Source organism: Sturnira hondurensis, unplaced genomic scaffold (genome assembly GCF_014824575.4).
Source record: "Sturnira hondurensis isolate 20B ecotype Veracruz unplaced genomic scaffold, ASM1482457v3 Scaffold0014430, whole genome shotgun sequence".
In the NCBI taxonomy this organism is placed as follows: domain Eukaryota; kingdom Metazoa; phylum Chordata; class Mammalia; order Chiroptera; family Phyllostomidae; genus Sturnira; species Sturnira hondurensis.
In genome coordinates this window covers 1707309-1730419 of record NW_028087061.1, presented here as the reverse complement: position 1 = coordinate 1730419, position 23111 = coordinate 1707309, and the positions used below count along the sequence as shown (strand labels likewise).

The 23111-nt window shown below is 44.8% G+C and overlaps 1 protein-coding gene across 6 annotated transcripts in view; it reads left to right on the top strand.

Annotated features, from left to right (window-relative positions):
• The window catches only part of CUNH6orf89 (chromosome unknown C6orf89 homolog), a 30242-nt gene extending 10480 nt beyond the window's left edge, over positions 1 to 19762 (top strand). For 2 of the 6 annotated variants that reach the window (XM_037063287.1, XM_037063288.1), the window contains 8 exons: positions 2203 to 2410; positions 2864 to 3077; positions 10679 to 10845; positions 11200 to 11339; positions 12480 to 12609; positions 15310 to 15433; positions 15702 to 15814; positions 18070 to 19762. In XM_037063287.1, coding sequence (XP_036919182.1) covers positions 2203 to 2410; positions 2864 to 3077; positions 10679 to 10845; positions 11200 to 11339; positions 12480 to 12609; positions 15310 to 15433; positions 15702 to 15814; positions 18070 to 18180 — 1207 coding nt within the window. In that variant the 3' untranslated portion in view covers positions 18181 to 19762. Of the gene's footprint in view, positions 1 to 2202; positions 2411 to 2863; positions 3078 to 10678; positions 10846 to 11199; positions 11340 to 12479; positions 12610 to 15309; positions 15434 to 15701; positions 15815 to 18069 lie in introns of those variants that run through there. The other 4 variants (XM_037063290.1, XM_037063292.1, XM_037063289.1 and 1 more) reach the window with 4 other exon arrangements.
• Positions 19763 to 23111: the final 3349 nt, after the last annotated feature.

Sequence of the window (23111 nt, the reverse complement as noted above, 5' to 3'; positions counted from 1 at the left end):
GTTGTCCTTATTTTGGTTGTGCGAGGAGGCACAGTGTGTCTACCTATGCCTCCATCTTGGCCAGAAGTCTGAAAATTTTCCCATTTTCTTCTAAGAGTTTTATAGTTTTACCTTTTAAGTTCAGGCCTTTGATCCATTTTGAGTTAATTTTTATGTAAGGCAGAAGGAATGGTCCAGCTGTATTCATTTGCATGTGGGTATCAAATTGTCCCAGCAGCGTTTATTGAAAATACACATTTTTAAATAGAGTTTATGCTATGATTTTATGTAAACCTTGAAATGGAGGTGTATGTAGTCTTAAAAAAGTTTGAACAAGAGCACACAGTTTGGGGAAAGGATGTACCCTCTTTTGTGCGTGGTATTCCTCCTGCCCTTCCCCAGGTCCTCAAAGTCTAGATGACCTGCCATTAGAAGTCTGAGTCTTATTTAACAGCAGTCGTTAAAAGCTCTGTAGGTGAGTCTAATGTGGAGGCATGCTTCAGAACCAGTGAGCTAAAAGGTTTACAGTCACAAGGAGGACCAAACAGGAGTCCTTAGGAGGTGCTGTTGGAAGAGAGAGATGCTGAAGTGCACTGCCTCGTGGCCTTCAGGCCTCCTTGTCTCTGCTGGACCTACATGACTGTTGTCCTCTGCTCTACAGGTGGTGGCATGTCCTTATTGAAAAGCAGAGTTGTACCATGCCAGTAGTTTTTGAGATTAGATGCTCTTTGAGGAGGAAGTGTGTGAAATAATAGGACTTTCTGCATTAAAAAGAGTATAGAAGAGAGCATAAATCCCAAGCACTGTTTTTCTTACAATAAGTCAAGAAAAATAATGTTCTGTAACAAAAGCACTTTTTTAAAAGAACTAAATTCATTTTACAAATGATACAGGGAGAATTTTGCCATTTTACCTTTGATTCTATAGACATCTTGAAACTATTTGTCTTTAAAATAACTATGAGAATAAATTGGATCTTGAAATTAGTTACAGATTTTTGGTCTTTTAAGTATGTCAAATACAAATGAAATGCCCTTTATCATCTAAAATTGTATTTGTGGAAAAGCGTGAGGGGTGCAGCCTGCAAGGTCTGAAGAGCTCCCATGCCCTGGCGTTTGTGTTGCCTGAGATCCTTGCTCTGCCAGGAGCAAAGCAAACCAGCCCCTTCCCCGGAGTGAACCTTGCCTTCAGTGATCAAGTCCTCCTCTTGTGTTGCTAAGAGGTCTGTTAAGGAGAAAATTCTGAGATGTTCTAAATTAAGTTACAGGGCCCAAGCCTGAGAGTAAAAGAGGCAGAATTGTTAGTTTGTTAATGCCTGGGGGTTAGCTAACAAAAGACTGCTCACATTTTTTCCAATGCCTGTTGGAACTTCGATTAATTTCTAGATGGCTGTTTGCTGGATTACTTTAGCCAGGCACCTGAAACTCCAGGAGCCCCTGCTTGTTGTTTTCAGACTGCTGCCGCAGCCAGACCACAGGACACTTCTCTGCCACTGTCCCAGAGTTGGCCCCGCTTCCCCCTCTCCTACCCCTTTGCCCATAGCTAGTGTCAATTTTTTTCACAGTGCCTCTTCTTCCTTTGCCATTGCTTGATGTATAAAAATGCTTGCAGAACTCTGGGACAATGAGCATGTTGTCTTTTCTACCTGTCCATGCTGCTGGTGGTTTAAACTCTATGCACCGAGACCGCTCTTCTTTTTAGCTGGTATTTTTGTCTCAGTAAAACCTTACTTACAAAAAGACTTTTGGCCTTGGAAGTTAATTTTGTTTGTTTGTTTGTTTCATGGGTCTCTCTGGTATAAATGGAAGGAAGTACTTGATCAACAACATTCTCTGTATTCTATTTCTTTTTATTTTAATAAATCACCAATGCAGATCTTTTGTGATAAGTTTCAGAAATCATTTGGGATGGCTGTTTCACAGTGCTGTTGGACACTTACTGTGCTGGAGGCCAGTGTTCCTCAAGTGTCTGGGTCCCAGCCCTGGTCTCTAAACCGTTTGTTACCAGCTTACACTTAAGTCACACCTAAAAACTTGTGTAGCACCTTGAGATTGTCTTACATATTCATCGTGTTTTAGAAAAGTATTGGCCTGCAGTGGATTGGGAAAGCACAAAACTGTTTTTCCACACGGATGGTCAAGAAGCATTGTTTGAAAGCAAGTAGCTTTGAAAAGAAAGTACTTTAAAGAAACTATCTTTCCTTTTCCATTTGCTTTCTCTCAGGGATTTTGCATTGGAAGACATGGATCTTGCTGCCAATGAGATCAGCATTTATGACAAACTTTCAGAGACTGTTGATTTTGTGAGACAGACAGGCCATCAATGTGGCATGTCAGAAAAGGCAATTGAAAAATTTATCAGACAACTGCTGGAAAAGAATGAACCTCAGAGAACGCCACCCCAGTATCCTCTCCTTATTGCTATGTATAAGGTAAAAATGTGTTCTGCTTGGAAAAGCTTAGATGGGGCACAAACTCCTCAACTTTCTCCCCAAATAGTGCTGTGACCGAGTCCACCATTGCATCTTGGTCTTTCTATGAGTAAATTGGCCTTCATTCTTGTTACCGTGTGTTACTAGGAAGTTTGACTATTTTTGTTAAATGTCCTAGATGAAAGCTGTGTATTTATAGTTAAACTCTATTTGTGTATGTTTTTGTTTGTAAATATACCACCTGGTTATGTGATAGAAGCTTGGTGAGCCTTGCAGTCCTCATGGTTCTCAAACTTTAAATGCTTTCAGAAGTGAATATAAATGGCTTATTGAAGAAAATGGATTAGTTCTTAAAGCACATTGGAAATAGCAGAAGAGGACTGTTATTTTCTTGGCATTAAGTATTTTGTTTGCTGGGACTAGTACTAATTCTTTTCCTGTCTTTCCTTGTAGGTCATCGGAACCCTGGCGTTAATTTTGCTCACTGCCTACTTTATGATTCAACTTTTCAGCCCGTTACCACCAGAACCGGTACTTTCTGGAGCTCACACCTGGCGCTCACTCATCCATCACATCCGGCTAATGTCCCTGCCCATTACCAAGAAGTATATGTTAGAGAATAACGGAGTTCCCCTGCATGGTCACAACGAAGACAGATCCTTTCCAGGTAGATGCCACATTACTACTTAAGAGATACAGCCTTCTTGACAATACTGTATAAGATGGGAAAGGAATAACATTTATGGACATCTAATGAGAGGTACTTTTCCTATATTGTTTCATTTGATTTCAGTCCTTACTAAACTCTGGGATAGGTTTTATTTTCTGCATTTTGCATATTGAGAAACTAAGGCTCAGAGCGATTAAGAAACTTGTTTGAAGAACATATCTGATAGAGCCAAATTCAAACCTTAAATCCAAAACACACGTGGTGGGGATGAGTACTTTTATTCATAGGAAGGATTTGAATGTATCTTTTCTATCTTTTTTCTTTCCTGTGATCCCAGTCCATAATAGACACTTTGATAAGTAGCTGTTGATTTATGGGAAGCACCTGAGTTCAGCTTGCTTTCAATCAGATCCTCTGACAGGACATAGCCTATCGGGCTGGTTTTTCGACTTGGTATCTCTGGCATTGAAAGAGTGAGAGATATCTCCGTCTCACAGTGTACTTAGTGCTCCTAAATGTACAATTTTGCCAATAAGTTGAATTTAAGAAACATTTATATTTGGTAACATTGCATCAATGACGGCATAGGAATTCCTCGTCTCACAGACCCTTTGAAGAGGTCCTTTGAGAATGGTGAAACATGTGGTCAGACTTAAAATTTACTTTTTGAGAAAGACTAGAAGATATTATTTGGGAATTTTGCTTTTTTGGTGGTCTTAATGTTATTTGCCCATATGAAGGGATGTGTAAATTAATATCACAAATGGTTACAGAACTTTCGTGTAACTGTGAAACCTCGAGAACCAGCATCATAACTGTTTAGAAAATATGTGTTCTCGTCAGAAAACATATTTGTTATCTTCAGAAAGAATGTACTAGTTGAAGCTAAGCTTTATCCTCATAATCAAAGACCTAATCCATCATAAAAATCAGTTGGCTGGGGTCTCCTTTGAAGACTTTTGTTGTATACTTGAGGAAATCATGGAAAGATTTCCAAAATTATATCAAAATTAGAGGAAGGAAACATCATAAATCAAACAGTCACCTCACAAGTTTTTGTTTTTAATTTGAGTTTTTGTTTTTAATTAGAGTTTTTAATTCCAAATATAACTAACTTCCTATATTAATTGGGAAAGTTGTTTTTGAAAATTCATCAACAAAGTTCAGAAAAATGAAGTTTCCAGTTCCTATCAGGAAGGTCCGGAGCACATGAGGGAAAGAGCCCGAGTAACCCCTCAATCGGGCCAGCCTGTGCTGGGCCTCCCACGGCCCCGGCTCCTGAAAGGCACCTTCTGTGCTGTGGTGCATCAGAGGGAGTCAGTGCCTTTTAAGGCCAGCTCGATGGTGGCACTCACTTTGTTTTCCCCTGCCCTATAAAGTAAATCTTCATAGGCTGCTGAGTTAAGAAATAATGGGTTGACCAAAAAGTTTGGTTTTTTTCCCATAAGATGGCTCTAGTAGCGCTTAGTTGTTTTTAACTTCATTTGAAACAATTTTGATAGATTGTACTGTGACAACTGTCATATCAGAGTGCATTAAAAAAAAACAGATTGGTGAACTTTTTATATAGCAATTATAATATTGAAGATGGAAGAAAATAACAGTTTTCAGCATATTATGCTTTACTATTTCAAGAAAGTTAAAAATACAACTGAAATGCAAAGAAAGATTTGTGCAGTGCATGGAGAAGGTGCTGTGACTGATTGAATGTGTCAAAAATGGTTTGCAATGTTTTGGGCTGGAAATTTCTCACTGGATAATGCTCCACGGTCACATAGAGCATCAAATTGAGTGAAAGTTGAAGTTGATAGCAATCAAATTGAATCATTACTTAAAATAATTGTTATACCATATGGAAGCCAACATACTCAAAATATCCAAATCAGTCAAATTATTGGTGAAAATGAAAATTGTGTCTTTTATTTTACAGAAAAAACCACATGGAGTTTTTGGCCAACCCAATAATAAAATGGACATGATTGCTCATTTTTTAAATTGGAGTTCAAAAATTCAAGGAATGTTAGTGTCTTGTCAACAAGCCTGATTTTTTTGGTCCACTCCAAATAAATATTTTGCCATGCAGATGGAAATAAAATGAGTCCTTAGAGCTCAGTTGTAAAGACAGAACATTGGAAGGGTGTGGTTTTAGCTCTTAAATGTTTTTGATTCTATTCAAGGACTGCTTTCTTTTACTTGTAATGTGAATATCGACACCCCTTATTTTCCTGTGTGTGACAATTCTGGGAAGCTGTAGACATTTAAAGGTCACAGGATTTGCATAACATTTGGAAAGAAGCTTAAGAATGCATCATGATATAAGGAATAAAAAGGAGTATATTGGGGAGAATTAGTTTAAGAGAGCCAGGAAAGTAAAAAAGTTAAACTGTCATTCCTAATGCCATGGTACCGAAAAACATCTGCCCTTCAGGTCACATGACTTTGCAGTGATGGTGGCGGTTAGAGTGCTGTGGCAGAGTCAGCTCCCAAAGGAAAGCCCTGGGCTGTCTTCTTTCCTTCAGGGCTGGCCTGTCTAGTGTTCTCCAGAGACATCTGACACTCCTTGTAGTGGCATTTTGGGAATGGTGGTGGGGCATCAGGAGCAGCGGCCATGTACCAGAGGCACCACCGGCCAAGGTGGTAGGTGGGTAGTTTTCTGTCTTGACTCCACCCAGGGAACAGAAGGCAACAGAAATGAGGTTGTTTCTCTAGGTTTCAGCCCTGGGCAGGTCATGCACAGTTTAAATTTTAATAAATACTAACTACCAAATTGTCTTCATAAATTTGCATATGTTGATCATCAGCACTGGGTATTGTCATTGTGTTGCCAATTAGAAAACTGAAGAATGATATTCGTTTTAAGTTGCATTTCTTTGATTAGTAGTGGTGTCAGATGTCTTTTTCTATATTTATAGGTCATTTATAATTATTTTTCTGTGGATTACATATTCATATTCTTTTCCCATTTGAATCTTTTTATCAAATAGGAGTCCACTACATATTAGAGATATTAATCCTTTGCCTCTTATATGCAAATACTGGTCGAATTTGTTCATTCTGTTCTTATGGGTTCAAATGGTTTATGCCTTACTTAAGAAGACTTTTTTGCTCTCCAAATTATAGAAATCATATTATATTTTCTTCTAATTTATTATTTTTTAAATTTAGTTTTCTCCATTTATATCTTTAATTTATCTAGAATTTATAAATTAAAATTATAGTGAAAGAGCCCTGGCTGGTGTAGCTCAGTGGATTGAGCGAGGGCCTGTGAACCACACGATCGCAGTTCGATTCCCAGTCAGGGCACATGCCTGCGTTGCAGACCAGTTCCCAAAAGGGGACTCACGAGAGGCAACCATACATTGATACTTCTCACCTTCTCTCCTTCCCTTCCCCTCTAAAGATAAATAAATAAAATCTAAATAAAATTCTAGTGAAAGAATTTTAAATTTCTTTCACTAGAAAGAAAGAAATTTATCTTTCTTTGTGTAGTGAAAGATAAGGATTAAGCTTTATTTTCTTCCAAATAGGTGGTTACTTATCTCAATATAATTTACTGAATCCATCCTTTCTTTAGTGAATTATAATTCACCTTTATCATGAATTAAATATCCATTTATATACAAGTATTCTGGATCTCTTTCCACATTCTTTATTCTGTTTTATTAAGCTTTTTGTCTGTTGTTTTATAAGACCCTACAGTCGGTTCTCATCGTTTGCTGTAGTTATGTTCTATAAAGTCCCTGCAAATACTGAATTAGTGAACACTGACCCACTGCCCCTTGGGGAAACAGAGTTAGGTTCCTGAGAGCCTCGGGCCACGTCATCATCAGCTGGTTGATCTGCGACCTTGTTTATGTGTGTTTCTGTTTAAAGACACCTCATTTTACATTACTGATTCATCGACACTGAATTCAGCCAACGCACTACAGCTCGTGCCTGAACAAAGTGTATCTGACACTCGTGGTTTTCTCTGTAAGGCGCATCCCAGCCTGGCACTTAGGGACGCTTGACAGTACTTCAGCACTTGGCTCAGGGGCTATGTTTTAAATATTATTATTACAAACTATTTTTAGACAATTTTAAGTTCACAGCAAAATTGAGCCCAAAGTACAGAGAGTTCCCCTAATACTCCCTCTTTCCACAAATGCACAGGCATCTTAAACAGCAAAATCACAGACAAAAATGCAGAGAATGTGGCACTAAATAGATGGTGTTAAGGACACTTGATTGTAGTGGGAGGGGCGGAGCAGAAGGCAGCCTGTGGCCCACTCCCACCTCTGCTGGGGTTTGCTGCTCTGCGCCTTTGCGGGTGCCTCTCAAGCCAATGGGGTGTCGCTTTGGGGTTATGGATACGTGTTAGGGAGTAGGCGATAGGAATCTGTGAATACTGAGGGTTGACTGTAACTATTTTAATTATAGCAGCTTTATAGAATGCTATTATATTTTTACATCTGGTTCCTCACAATTTTTTGTTTTTTGAGAATTTGTCTACAACTCAAGTTTCAATAATAGAAAGACAAACAATCCAATTAACAATGAGCAAAAGATTTAAATAATTTCTCCAAAAAACATAGGTAATAACATGCATATAAAAAGATGTTCAACATCATTAGCCATCAAGGAAATGCAGATCCAAACCACAGTGAGAAGCCACTTCGAACCCACGACCATGGCTATAATAAAAAGATAGACAATAGGAAGTGCTGTGGAGAAATTGGAACCCTCATACGTTGCCGATGAGAATGTCAAATGGCACAGCTGCTTTGGAACACAGTTTGGCAGGTCCTCAAAAAGTTAAACAGAGAGTTAGCAAATGACCTAGTCATTCCACTCCTAGGTGTGTACACAAAAGATCTGAAAACATATTCCCACCCAAACACTTGCATGCACATGTCCATAGGAGCATTATTCATAGTGGCCCCAAAGCAGAAACATCCCAAATGTCCCGCAACTTACGAGTGAATAAAGAAAATGTAGCATGTCCATATGAGAGAACGTTACTTGGCAATAGAAAAGAATAAAGAATTGATACAGGCTATAACGTGGATGAACTTTGAACACATTATGCTAAGTTAAAAAAGTTAGACACAAAAGACCATGCTATCGTGTGATTCCATTTATATGAAATACCAGAATAGGCAAGCGCACACTTAGAGCGGCCGGGAGAGAAGTTGGAGTGGGAAGGGGCTGCTAATAGGCACAGGGGTTTTTTTAGGGTGATGAAAGTGTCATAACCTTAGGTTATGGTGCTGGTTATACTCTATGAATATATTAAACACCACTGAATTGTGCACTTTGAATGAATTTTATGGTCTGTGACTTAATCTCAATAAAGCCGGGGTTTTTTTATGTAATGCCTATACAGAGAAAGCAAAATAATGCCCTTTCCCTCCGGTCTCGCCCTCCTGCCCCGCCCTCCTCCTGCCCAGAATGTCACGGTTAATCTTCCGGTTCTCCGTGTCTCCGGTGTAGGCAGCACCCTTAGGGGAGGAGCTCTTGGAACTGTCAGCCACACAGACATTCTTGGAAGAGCTGCTCAGGTGTCTAGATTGTGTCAACACTGCGCCTGGAATCACCTTTCTTCCCAAGCCCCCTGCCTTCGTTTATTCTCATTACATTTCACCTCTTACCACAATACAGCCCCCCCCCCCGCCCCCGCAAAAAAAAGGTCAGAAGCAAAATACAGCAGGCCTCCCTCTTCACAGCCCCTCTCTTCTAGGACACCCTAGTCACAACCGAGAGTAACCTTCCTATAGCATCAGGAAATCCCTCCTCAAAGGCCTTTGTGGTTCCTTGTTTTGCTCTCAGTTGAGTCGAAGGTGCTTGGAGCCCTTGAAACCCCCATTAGAGCCGTCCTCAGCCACACCCTCCCCGGCCCTCTTCCCCCTACTTTCGCCTGAGTGCTTCATGCTCTTCCCCACCGCACTCTGGTGCCTTGGAAACTCCTGTTGCCTCTCACTCTGCTTATCTGTAAAATGAGAATAGTGATGTCTCCTCGATAATTACATGGAAAAAGTAAGCTGTGCAGTAGGTGAAAATGACTAGCGTAGGCCCTCATGCTTAGCCCAAGTTCCCTTTCTCCCTCCTGAAATGCTGTGTAGTTGTGACACGTCGTCATTATGTGCGCCTCGTTTTATGTCCACTACCCAGAGTTCTTGTATTTTGGCAAGAATTCATATTTGGCCTCTAATAAGGAACACTTTAAAATATTTCAGAAAGGGGTGGAGCATGTGGGGTAGAAGTCCCTCTCAGGTAGGGTGCGGTGGGCCCGGGTGTGCAGTCTGCCCACAGGCCTAGACAGGTGAGAAGGGTAGGTGGCAGCTTCCTCCGGAAGCGCGGAGGAAACAGGTTCTCTGCCAGAGGTGGAGAGTGCCTGGAGGTGCTTAGGAGACGTGCTGGGAGCAAACAGAGGCTTTCCTGGTGGGGTCCTCTCCATTCCAACGCTGCTGTAGGAAAACCAGGAAAAAGCACTTGCTGCTACTACAGAAAATATTCTGTGGTCGAGGGTCAGTTTCCAAGTGTGTTTGTTTAAAGAACTGACCTCACATTTTAGCCACATTCAGGTGTCTGTTGTCTTTTGTTCTAAGCTCTCTCCTGATTTTGGTTTTAATCAGAAACCATCTGATGGAACATTTTGGATTCAAATTAGAGTTTATCATAATCACCTATCTAAGACTACACACATAAAACCCAGAATGGAACAAGAAGCAAACAAGAAATAGTACTATAACATAAACAGAATAGTGCCAGAGGGAAGGAATGGAGAGAAACTGAGAAGGGCTGCATGGAAACAGGCCCGACCCCTCAGACAGGAGCCAACCAGGGAAGGTGTCAGGGAGCTGGCCAGCATTCCCTTCAGCGTCTGGGTGGGCACTCTTCCCTTTCTGACCAGCCTTGCGTCCTTGGGCGGAGAAACTGAGGCTAGTAGCCCCCACCTCCTTCTGAGCTGGGATACAGCGCCATCTAATGGGTGGGTACAATTCACTCTACTTCAAAGCTGGGTGCCTGAAAAGCCCTATCTCCTCTCCATCCCTTCTCTCCGCACCCTTTCTTTTCTCCTCTTCCTTCCCAGAGTCACCCTGGCTCCACTTGGGCTTGTGACCAAGGGTCTAGACCCACACCCAGAGTGCTGGAGAAGACATGCAGTAGGACTCATCACTGATGGTGGGAGCCCCCCTTTCTGCCTGCCCCTGCCCCATATGCTGTAGACTGTTCAGATGTGGGGGGTCACAGGCCAGCAAATGGTGGAAGAACTCTATCTCCAGTCCCATGTCACCGAATATCTTCTCCAGCTCTTTGACTTTATTTATTGATTTATCTTAGGAGATACATGTACATGTTAAAAAATATTTTTCATAAAGTGTAGAAGAGTCTACACAGAAAAGTACCTCTCTTTCCTAGCCTGTCCCCTGCAAACTCTGCTCCCTCTTAGAGGCTACTTATTACATATGTACCTTTTCATAGGCCACCAGTGCTTGTGATTGTTGGCTTTCAAAATTGTTGTTGTATCTTTCCTTTCTACTTCATTGCCTGGGCTGTTGGACTTACCTGCTGTGTTCTTTCTGTATCTGCTTCCTTTGTATCCCTTCCTCGCTCAGAGGAAGACCCCTGGTGGACAAATGACGGTGAGCAGAATGACTCGGACCCCATTCCTGACCCCATTCCCGACAGCTGCACCGGTTGTATCCTGAAAGTGCCTGTGGAGCTCGTGCCCCTGGCAGATGCCCCGAAGACGTTTGAGAGACTCCATCCTCTGTTGATCAAGGTGAGCAAGAAGCCTGACTCTCCCACTGACCGATTACTCGTTTATCCTCACCAGGGGTATATATTTTTTCATTGCTTTAGCGAGAGAGGAAAGGGTGGGGGAGAGAGAAACATCGATTATCAGTTGCCTTCTGTATGTGCCCCAACCAGGGATCGAACCCACCCCCTGGCTGTGTGCTCTGACCCTGAATCGAAACCACGCGGTTCAGTCTATGGGATGATTCTCCAACCAACTGAGCCACAGCGGCCAGGGCTGATTTCCCATTTAATGGCTAGAAATCATCAAGCGCTGTGACATTCCCGATAAGTAATTCTGTATTGTTTTGCATTGCTTTTTGTTTTCCTCCGAGTCAAGACCAAAAGGCCCCTGTTGTCTGAGGAGCTTCAGCATTTTTTGTGCCAGTACCCTGAGGTGGCAGAAGGCTTCACAGAAGGGATTTTTGCCAAGTGGTGGCGCTGCTTTCCTCACCGGTGGTTCCCTTTTACTTATCCATGGTGAGTGAAAAGAGGCTCTTGTCTGTGTGTGTGTGTGTGTGTGTGTGTGTGTGTGTGCAGAAAGGGGCAGACTAGATGTCAGCACTGTGCAAGCACTGTGCAGTACAGCATTGAAGTCAAATGACACTCAGGTGCTCGCTCTGGACAACCCAGTGATGAGAGAGAGAAAGGGACAAGTAGAAGAGCTGTGTCAAGAGGAGTGCCGCCCTGGGTGGGCGCCAGGGTTGCCCAACAGATTTCTCATTTATTTCTAACTATGTGCTTAGCATTTATGTTTATGCAGCATGAGTGTTGAGCGCTGAAGAGAGAGCACAAAGAATGGGAGACTTCATTTCGCTGCACTTGTTTGTGCCAAGCAGCTGCCTTGGTGCTTAGTGTCTGTTGCTTAATGGTGATGCTCAGAAGAGCTCTGGAAAGTGGGGATTACAAATGTCACTTTTCAGCTCAGAAAAATGGGAAGAAGAGAGGTGACGAACCTTGCTTAACATCACCCAGCCAGGATTGAAACTCAAGTCTGTCTCCCTGTTCCTTCTTCCTGTTCCTGTAGAAGACGTGGTCCATTTCTAGGGGTGCTCTTTAGAAAGAAAAGGAAAGCCAATTTTCATCTAGAATCATTCCAGAAGAGCATTTAAAAATTGCTCTCTTGGGCTTTTTGTTGGATAATTACTCGACGCTTCTGCCTTTCTTTAAATTGGCTATTTGTGTGATCAGATACTCAGTTTAACAAGCCCGTCAGGCTTGCCTCTTCATTTCCCTGCACGTGTAGCTCTGTCTCAGAAGAAGGTCCATGACTTTTGCTGCCTCCTCTTTGCTTTGTCTCTTCTTCCGCTTGGCTTGTTATTACTTCAGTCTCTTTTCCAAGACAGAATGAATGGATTGTTTCTTTCCTTCCTCTATATATTGTTTTAGCTGGACTTTATAAACACCCGCCCACATAGACAAATCGTGGCTGAAGAGTTTGTTACAATGAATTAATTTGGCCTGACTATTCTTCACGGACCCAATACTTAAGATATTGTCCTGATATTTTCCCCCCTATCTTCACCGCCCACAGCTTTCCCACCCTTGCTCAGCTCTGTGTTAGTCATGGCGGCTGGCTTGCCCAGTTTAAATACTATTTTCTCTTTCAAACTTTTACAGGACAAGATCTCTGAACAGATCACACATTTTACGTGAGCTTTTTCCTGTTTTCACCTACCTACCATTTCCAAAAGATGCCTCCTTGAAAAATTGCTTCTTTTTTGAAGGAGAACCTATTGAGAGAAATCAGGTAGGAAATTTTCAAGGGACTTAGAACCAGAATTTGGGACCTGGGCCAATGTCATAATCAAGGCCTTTCCTGCATATTAACTTGGAGGGTGAATTAAAGGGATATTCACATAATCCGAAGTTTTCACCTCCTCTTGCTGGCCAGGAGACCTGCAGTGGCCTGCTCTTTTATGAAGGCATGCTTATGGAAAGTCTGGTTACTTCATCAGTTTACCTTCTGCAAGCCAGTTTCTGCATTCAAGTCTATAGAATCCTAAATGTTGAAGGGACCTGAGCATGCAGTTAGTCGGACTTCTCTACCTCAAAGTAGAAAGCTGCAAACTAGAAATGAATGCTATGTAAGTGAACAGTCCAACTTACTCATTTTGTAGTTAAGGAAGCTGAGCCCCACAGAGGTTACAGGATTTACCCAAGGACACAGCAGGTTAACAGGAGGGCTCTCCCTTACTCCCACTCCCAGGTTGACTTTCCCCAGAAATAAATGAGGAACTTCAGACAGACAATTGGAAAAGCAAAGGCTCGAGAGCATGGAGAGATCTGGGGACTAACAGGTTGGCAGGCACGTGCCCGAGGCGGGCAGCGCAGTGTAGGTGGCCAGCGTGTCACCTCTGCCCAGGGCCGAGAACCTGGAGCCCGCATTTTACCTCTCTGCGGCCAGTGGACTCAGCAGAGCTGCTCTGTGTTTGCTTCTGACGACTTTTCTCTGAATTGCTCTTTTGTTGAGTCTCATTCCTGAGGAAGGATTTTGAGCCTGGATTGATTTGGAAGAATTATAAACAGGAATTTTTACTTTGTAAAAAATTAAATTTTTCAAACTGTGGCCCCTACCAACTCTGGGTTGTGTTATTGGCTTCAGATTTGCTGAATCATGTTAAAGGAATTTTAAAGCCTAGAAAAACAATCATTTTGTCTAGAACTAAGGACCGCCTGCCAGCAGCAGGGTGGAGGTGCTGGGCTCTTCCTCAGATTTTAAAGAAGTTTATCTGCTGTCCCTGGCAAGAACCCAGGGCCCTAGTATGATTCCATCTTCATCATTATAACATACTTCTGGGCGAGGGCCTTTAACTTTATCTTGATTTTCCCACTTAAATCTGAAGTTCATTTCACCAGTCTGCTTAACAGGGACACCAAGTAGCTCAGCCAAATGGGCAAATACAGAGTTACTCAGATGCCTATCAAAGTCATCCTGTTGTGGTTCTCAGACATGTTTTGGGAAGGGGAATGGCCCGCATAGGCGAAAATGCTGAGAGTCCGGTTGTCCAGAGCATCCGTCCCACCCGGCCCCAGCTCCCCACAGCCTGTTTCTCCATCCTGTTATCTGTGTCTCTGGGCCCTGGGCCCTGGTAACCTCACAAGTCTGGGAGCTCAGGATCTGGGAGGCAGGGCTGGGGCACAGAAGTGGGGATTCAGTTGTTAAGAAGCACTTGGGAAGGAGGTACGGGGCTCCAAGGCCCCCTTCACCCACCCCACATTGTTGCCCGTGTCTGGCCTGCTCCATTATGGTGTTTGTTTCTTCCCACCCTGGATGTGGAGGAACGGGGTCCTTCCTCCTCTCAGGCTTATGTGAAGAGAAATACATCCACTTGGTTTTGGTCTTCTGGGATTTTTTTTTTCAAGACTGCAGTTGTCAGGGCTTCTGCTGGCACCAGTCAGTTGCAGGCAGTTCAAGACACTAGTTTTCCCTAGTTGTCTTCCGGTCACTGCGGCAACAGTTGAAATGGCTCTAGTGTGTCCGTGGAATTAGAGTCATGGCCAGGGCCTGTGGAAGCAGCAGAGAGACCAGGGTTAGGGTCAGGAGAAGATGGGACCAAAACCCAAGACTCTCGAGGCCCCAAGTGAGGAAGAGAAAATCAGGACATGGCCCAGGGAGTCAGACTTCTGATCTCTGCTTTAGGTGGGCCTATGAAAGGGTTGCCAGAAGGGCAGGGGCTGGGAGGGGAGGCCTGGGGGTTCGCTCTCACTGGGAAGGAAGAGAAGCCTGTGCGAGGTCAGCCTTTCTGTTCACCCTGCAGTGCTCTCTCAGAAGGGCAGTGGTGGCCTCCACAGCTGCATATCCTGGTTGTCTCCTTAGTTTCCAAAAGCAGAGGCCAATATTACCGTCATTAACTGTTGGTCAGTAGCATGACATATCTGCTCACCTAGGTCTTGCCAGAAAGTGTAAACCTGACCACTGTTCCATTCTTATCAAAACTCTGGAAGTGAAAAGTAATATTCCATAGAACACTGCCCAAAGGATGTGTAGACATCTATTAGTTTAAAAGTTTGAATCAAACCAGACCCTTGGAAGACTGCATTCTTAGACCAACATGTATTAGGCTTTGTTAGACTTTTGTTAAATTGCAATGAGATATTTTGTCTTTGGCCTACTTTGAGTCTGTGGCTAGAAATAGCTGTGAGTGATGAAGTTTGTGCAGTTCTACTACAGGACTGTTGTTGAGGTTGTCATCCACTGGGTGACACAGTGTCTCATTAGCAGCCATTACAAGAGATTTTTACCCTGCTCTCAATACTGGGAGATGAGCCATGCTTTGGAGAAACTAATTTGTCTTTGTCTTTTGGACATAATTGTGAATCGTGTTGGTGCTATTTTCCTTTTTGCTTAGGCTGCTAGGAACCTCAGAGCTCTGTGTGTATCAATATCCCACACTACTGGACTTTACTGTTTTCTTTGCCTTCCTTTCTCCTCCCACTTTTCCTCCAGGCACATAAGATGCACGACCTCTTCACCATTGGCAGTGGCGAAGCCTTGCTGCACCTTATCCCCCCCTTCCAGTGCCGAACGCACTGCAGCATGTTGGTGATGCCCATAGGGCCGGGGGACATCGGTAGGTGGGGCCCAGGAGGGCAGGGTCAGCCACAGGGTCTTTTAATTTTTAACTCAAAAAATACTGTAAGAATTAAATATTGCCTTCACAAAGATCAGTGGCATCAAAATTTTTTTTAATTAGCAGGGTCAATATTTATGTTGAAATGGAACAACTAATGAGAAAATGTGGCAGAGGGGAAATGTCTTGTTCTATAAACGTTTAGAATATATGTGTCCAAGTTAGAAAGGATTATGGAAAATATGTAGAGCAATCCTTTATTTTGCAGATGAGGAGACTAAGACGCAGAGAGGAGAGGTGACCATTCCAAGGCCCCACCGTCTGTTAAGCAAAGCTTCAAGTCTCTTAAGTGTCTCATTGAACAGAATCAAGCCAGGGGAGGTACAACTTTAGATTTGAGGAAACCCATTTTGCTGATAAAACAGTGCGAGCAGCATGTGAGGGCACCGGCCACGCAAGGAAGCACCACCTCTGGGTGGGTCCCCCAGCCGGGTCGCAGCCTCCCTCACGGTCGTGACTCGCCCTTGGCTCCAAGACTTCCCAACTGTGACTCGCTCTGTGTGCTGTATTCTAGAAATCTGTTCCAGGAAACAGGTTTAAGTCAACTGCTATTAGTAGCAGTCAGTTTGACTGTAGAGTTTTCTTGGCAGAGCAAATAGACCAGCAAGCGTCCCTATTGCCCTCCTTGTCTTTCCTGCGTAGAGTCCCTGGCATCGCCCAGACTGGTCTTCCACTGATTTCTTTTACTTTACCTGCTCAGAAAACCCCAATCCCTAGAAACTTCTCACCTCATTTGGAAGAAGGGTGTAGACCACAGACTGTGCCAAGGTTTAATTCAAGTTAAATGACTTTTATTTCCATTTACAAATGAAAAAATAAAAACTCGCAAATTAAGCATTGACTGATAGTGGAGCACAGCTGGCCTGGCCCTTGGGAATTACCGCATAAAAGGAGATTCTTGTGTAGAAATGATTCTGAACCTGTTTTCCTGCAGTGGGGTGGCCCTTCCATGGGGCGTGACCATTGCACAAGCCTGTATGACATTTGGGATTGGAAGTAGGTAGTTGTGCATGGAAAAGTTTCTGTCTGCTGTTCTATGAACGCCTGACAGTTCAGATGACTATAGAACACCTTAGTTATCCAAATTCCAGTTTTCCAGCTCCCATGAGCACCTAGAATGCCAATTTCAGGATTAGAGGAAAAGAAAAAAATGGGTGATGGGCCGTGATCAGGGAAGCTTTGAGCACCAAAGTCCAGTGGGGATAGCCCAGAGCAGCCTAAACGTCCAGAGCCGTGCTGTGACCAGCCAGCCTGTGGACCAGAAGGAAAGGAGCCCTGTGGTTGGCAGTGTCCACAAAACACCAGCCATGTGACAGGAATGTGGAGAAGGGACAGGAGACAGAAGAGAACAAGAGGAAGAGAGCAAGTCTGGGACAAGGACGGGAAAACAGTGGGCGTCTGGATAGTGGCAGGAACAGGAGTGACGGCTGCACTGCCTCCGTCACAGAGACAGACAGGAGAGCAGACCTGACAGCGGAGGGTGTCCCCATGGTGTCTCGTGCACCACAGGGACCCTTAAGAATAGCAGTGTGACAGCAAGTTCTGTGTTTTTGACAAAATAAGCACTGTCCTATGAAGGCTGAGGGGAAGGGTCAAGGTTACAGATGGCCAGAAGCCTGTGATAGGGGGTGTTTTCAAGAATGATGATGGGCCAGGAGCTGGTGAGCCCTCACATCTGCCAACACTGTACAGTCGCTGCTCATAGTGACCTTCCTAGTGGTACCAGGTAGAGACTGAATTCTACTCGGTGCCCTCCATCTAAAGATGAACAGCGTACATCATACTCTAGAAAATTTTCCATCAAGAGATTATTAAACTGTTAAAGGTTTTAAGTTTACCTTTCTAGCCCCTTAAACGATACAGACCAGTCTTTCCTAAACAGTTCTACAGATCATTCATGTCACTGGAGGTGGGGACAGCAGCTCTTTGGCAAATGGGGCTCCGTGGGTCGGTTGACTCTGGGAAACACCTTTCTTATTGACACGTAGCACACATTAGTGTTCAAAAGGCTCTGAAATGCCTCGGAAGAACCTACTGTTTCTCACACTTACTTGGCCATGGAACCCATTTTCCTCGGACTGCCTTACAGGATGTTTGCTGAACACAATTTAGGAAATGCTGGGTTGAGTCAATCTAGATGTTTTGCAATAAGGCCCTGTTGTAGATAACCTCGGGAAAATTGCCTAGGGGTCCTCCCCCTGCCCCACAAGCCTGTCTTCTTGCTGACAAAGATGAGATCAGCCTGAGACTGGATACCCAACACCACACCGGGTTACCTAGAGCATCCTGCCATTGTAAACCTGCTGAACTGTAATTCACAGGGACCCAGGTCTGGAGGCGTGATGAAGCATTTTGGTTCAAAGTGGCTCCTTTGGGGTGTCAGGTTACAGAAAAGCCAGATAATAACTGGGAGTATTTATGCCAGAAAGAGCTAAAAGACCTCCGGAGCAAGCAAGATGTGCCCGACTTTGTAGACGTGCCCTGCGGGTGGCTCTGGCAGACCCATCTTGCTCATGCCCACAGGTGCGCCCGGTCCCTGACATTCACATGCTTTCCTGTTGCTGTTTCCTTTCAAGGCTATGCTGATGCCAACCACTGGAGTATCTACATTCTGGTCCGAGGGCTCCAGCCTTTGGTCGTCTGCGATGCAACCACCCTGTCAGAGCAGTAGGAAACGGACTGTGTAGAGGAACAGCTGTGAGAGCTGAAGACCAGATTGAAAGGAGGAAATAAAAATGATGACACCACTCTTCAGGGTTGGTTACTCAGTCCCCTGCCCTGTGCATGTGTACGTGAGCCCCTGTGTGCTGGAGCCGAGGGCCAGAGCCCGGCCCTCCGGGGGCTTGGCCAGCACTTTGCCAGTACCTGTCTGTGAGAGACTGGACTCCTCCAGCTCTTTCTGCCATGCAGCCTGGAGGCCGTCCTTCAGGGAGGGAGCAGGGTGGTGCCTTCCCTCACTGCCCTCTGCTGGTCCCCTGGGCACAGAGAAGGCAGCCAAACCAGCCCCGACTTCAGAGCCATCCTTCAGCAGATGGGCCTGCGTGTCCCGTCTTCCTGGCCACGCTGCCCTGCACTTTTTTAGGAAAGCTATGGCTGCAGATTAAAGAAGCCATTCCATTTCCCAAACAGAGTGGGATCTAGAACCACTGACACAAAGATCAGATAACCTCGAATTGCACTCAAGAAGTGAATTTCTTCCCCAGCATCCATGGCTCTTGAAGTCTCAGTGACACCAGGCTGGGGTCTGATTATAACTGAAATGGTTACTACTAAAGTAACACTTTGCTCCATTTTAACTTTTGGTTCTTTTGCCTCCCCTGCCCCAACCCTGGCCAGTCTCAACTCCTTCCCATCTTCCTTGGCTGTCTGGCTGGTTTCTTGCACTTAGGCTCCTGGTCCCCCTCCCTTGGCTGGGCCAGGGCCCTTTCCTGCTGAGGCAGTGTCATTCTGTCAACTGTGTTGCTTTTACCAAGTGTCTTGAGGGGGATGAGCTACATGCTGGCCTGAGAGAGGGCGCCTCCCTGGTTTGATCTGTAGGGTCTGACTCTGGGCAGGGAATATGTTTTACAGATGTGTCAAGCTGATGTTGTAATGTGGTTGGGGAAGGAACTCCAGACCCCAGATGTTTGCCAGCTGGGTGTGCGACTATGCGATCCTCTGTCTCTAAATGATCTCTCTTTGTACGGGAAACAAGGTGAGGTTTATATTTGTTGTAACAATATAAAGTTGTATTCTTTGGATTGGGTAATTCACTCTGCTCATTGTTTTCCTTAAGTGCTTTTAGTATGTTAATCAAATAGTGTAAATTAGGATGCTCTTTTCTTGTTTTTCTTTTTTCCTTGATTGATACTGCCAGGTATCTGGCCTCTGATCATGCCATCACCAAGATGAAGAAAAAACAAAGCACACTGTGGCCCCTACTTCTGAATGACAGAAGTGGAATGGATACGGGAGATGCCTAGGTCAGAGTTATGAACCAGGGGTGGACAGTGGTAAGGGAAGCGGGTGTCACTCCTTGCCGGGTCCTCTTCCTCTTGGGAGCACGCCTGCCTCTGTCCCCAGGCCCTGTCTCTCTTTGCATCTCCTGGGCAGCAGTAGGCTTGCTGGGCACTTGAACTGTCTGTTTATGGGCTTGTAAAGGACAAGCAGGAGTCACAGGGGTCACAGAGCTCACGAAACACGCAGAGCCTCCTCCGCAGGCTTGAATGAAACTAGGATGAACTGTACCTGAGGGAATTATTCCGTAAAAAAATCAGCGCCTTGTGTTGATTAATGCAGCAAAAACTCGAACATATGCGAGTCACGCTTGCTAAGCAGTTATGGTTTAAGAGGTTTTGAATCCGAGGGATCACTTAGAGGCCAGCTTTGTGCAGACTTCTCAGGAATTTGCCACGTCCGTATCCTGGCTGCACATTAGGAGGGAGGATTATATGTAAACAAGTTCCTTTTTTAAAAATATTTTATTTATTTGTCTTTAGAGGGGAAGGGAAGGAGGGAGGAAGAGAAACATCAATGTATGGTTGCTTATCGTGCATCCCCTGCCGGGAACTGGCCTGCAACCCAGGCCTGTGCCCTGACTGGGAATTGAACCATGATTGTCTGGTTCACAGGCCCATGCTCAATCCACTGAGCTACACCAGCCAGGGCAACAAGTTCCTTTTTTAAAAAATTATATTTATTTGTCTCTAGAGGAGGGAAAGGGAGAAAAACATTGATATGTGACAGAAACAGGGATAGGTTGCCTCTCGCATGAACCCTGACTGGGGACCAGGCCCACCACCGAGGCACGTGCCGTGACTGGGAATCGAACCGGCGACCCTTTGCTTTGCGGGACAGCACCCAGCCATCCGAGCCACACCAGTCAGGGCTGTAAACAAGTTCTTCAGAGGCTGCTCAGTTTGCCTAAATTAGGCTTTTTGGGTTAAGGAGAGAGAGGCTTCCTTAGGAGCAAAGCAACTGTTTTAATGATTGAGATTTCGATTTCATTTTTATGAATTATCCTGTGTCCCTTCCCCATTTTACTCCTGTTCTTCACACCTTAAATGTTCATAAAATATCAACTTCAGTTCAAAACTTTGAAAACTAAGAAACCCTTGCATGTGTTGCAGGCGTCCCCTGGGAAGTGCCCTCCGCCCCTGTCAATGGAGAGTGGTATGGCTGCCGCTAGGAGACTTGTGCACATACTGTTCGTTTGAGTAACATCTGTCCAGTTCAGAATTGAATGTAGGGTTACATTAGGAGAGAAATTCTCCAGAGAGGGCTTTCTGCTCTTAATTACTGAATACATAGAAACCATTTGCCTTCTTCACAGGCTAACTTGGGCCAGCCCAATCTGCCGGTGGCCGGTCCTACAGGAATGGCTTGGGGGTGCCTAGCCAGCCCCTTCCTGGGTACCCGAGGCTTTGTGTGAGTGTGCTGCTTGGTTTTCCATGCTCACCTCGCTCTCAACTCCTTCAAGGAAGAGCAGAAGGCCTTCCGCATGACCTAGTGTGGGAAGGAGGGTCATCTAATGAGGAAGCAGGGTCGGGGGGATGGTGGGGCAACTTAACCAACCCCCACCCCCACCGCCACACCAAGGACAGAACTACAGGGCTCCAGGAAGAGGGACTTGCTCATGAGTGTGTTGAGTGTTTACTAAGAGGTGACTTGACTTCCACACAGGGGTTGGGTTCACTTTCTTACAGGTTCCCAGAGCACACACTCCTCTCCCCAGAAACCAGCTCTCTGGGCAGAAAGGCTGCTTTGGCACCATGTGAAGCATTGTGTCCCGGTGGCCAGAGGCCTCAGGACCAAATATTAGACAGGACACCTGTTCTGGCTTATGAAAAAAGGTGGGGCTTATCCTTTCCCCAGTTTTTTTTTTTTTAGGGGAGAGAGAGACTAATTTAATAATGGTTTGTGAAAACAAAATCTACCTATTTAGCAATATATAAAACCATCTAAATAGGCTGCCTCTGCTTTTTTTTTTTTTAAAGAGAAAGGAATAATAACGTTATATAGTCTGTGGTCTTTTTAAATCTTATTTAATCCTATATAGTGGGTATGAGATGCTCATTTTAGAAATAAAGAAGCCAGGGCTTAGAACAGTTAAGTGCTGGCGCAGAGGTTGTTGGTTCTCAGAATATTATTTTACCGCCTCGGCGCAGTGTGGTGCCCGGCGTGAAGGTGAGTGCTCAGCCCCAGTGAGCCCTCATCGGGGTAGGAGGGCCTAGGACAGGGTCAGCAAGCCAGGAACGCCTCAAGATTTGTTTTGGTTGTAAAACTGTCTTGTACAGAAATGGAGGAGGAGAGAATCTAACAGATGACTTTAATAAAAAGTCTTTCACTTTTTCCCTCCCTGTTGGAAAACTCTCTTAAGAGTGTGTGTGGCTGGAACACGATTGTGTCCAGCCATTTTCCCAACACTCCACGTTTCCAGATGTGTGACCAGAAAAGGGACTCCGCCCATTTCCAGTTGTGGGTCCTCTTGCAGTTTACATCACTTGTTTTTCACGTCTCAATTTTCTATTCCTTTCTTCCAAAATTCAGCATAGGCCTCAGTACAAGAAGAGTTATTTTTTAAAAATCTCAAGTTCCTTAGCTGCAAATGATGGCCTCAGCCATTCTTATATAGTCTAGACGGGTTTCCTCATTAACTAGTGGCTTCTATAGTGAACATTAAAAACCAAGAGCAGCCCTGGCTGGTGTGGCTCAGTGGACTGAGTGCCGGCCTGAGAACCAAAGGGTCGCCGGTTCGATTCCCAGTCAGGGCACACGCCTGGGTTGTGGGTCAGGTCCCCAGTAGGAGGTGTGCCAGAGGCAACCACACATTGATGTTTCTCTTTCTCTCTTTCTCCCTCCCTTCCCTTCTCTAAAAATAAATAAATAAAACCCCAAAATCCCCCCGAAACCCAGAACAGCTGTTCACTTCTCATCTAACCCTCACCCAGCAGAAAGAGGGAAAGCTGCTTGTCTGGTTGCAGGGACAGAGGCGATTGTGTCTGCATCTTGTGAATCGGTTATTAAACGGGGTTTTCGGCTTTGAGTTCCCCGAGCAATGGGAGAGAAACTCCCCTCAGTTCATCAGTTCCACACTCATTAACTTTCCGTGGAGAGCCGTCGCCCATGAACCCACTGATGGGAGGGAGTGCCAGAGATGTGTTTTGAAATAGTAAGATAGGCTGAAATCTCCCATGTTTGGGCCTTTGCATACTGTGTACAGAGCCGACGGGTGTCAGGGTCAGAAGGTCAGGAGGGCGAGGTGCTTATGGAGGTAGCCCTGTGGCAAATGAAAACTGGGAGGCCCTGGGGATGGGCTGTGTCACTGTGGGCATGTGTGTCCCTGGCTGCCTCACCTGCTGGCAGCTTCTTCCACAGAAGCACCTCAGAGAAGATGGACAGGTGCTCCCTCCCATGCACCACATCCAAGCCCACCCGCCCTGGACACAGTTGGCTTTAAGCACTGGCCTTGGTGGGATATCCTCCAGCCAACGTGTCCGCTGTCCATGTCCCTTAGTATCTGGTTTCCCTGCCCTGCATAATTTAAGCATTAGAGCTAAATACCTCTGCCGTTTCCCTTTCTCTGGAGACGTGGAGTCCAGACCTCTTCAGAGGAATGGGAAGAGGAAACGTTACGTAA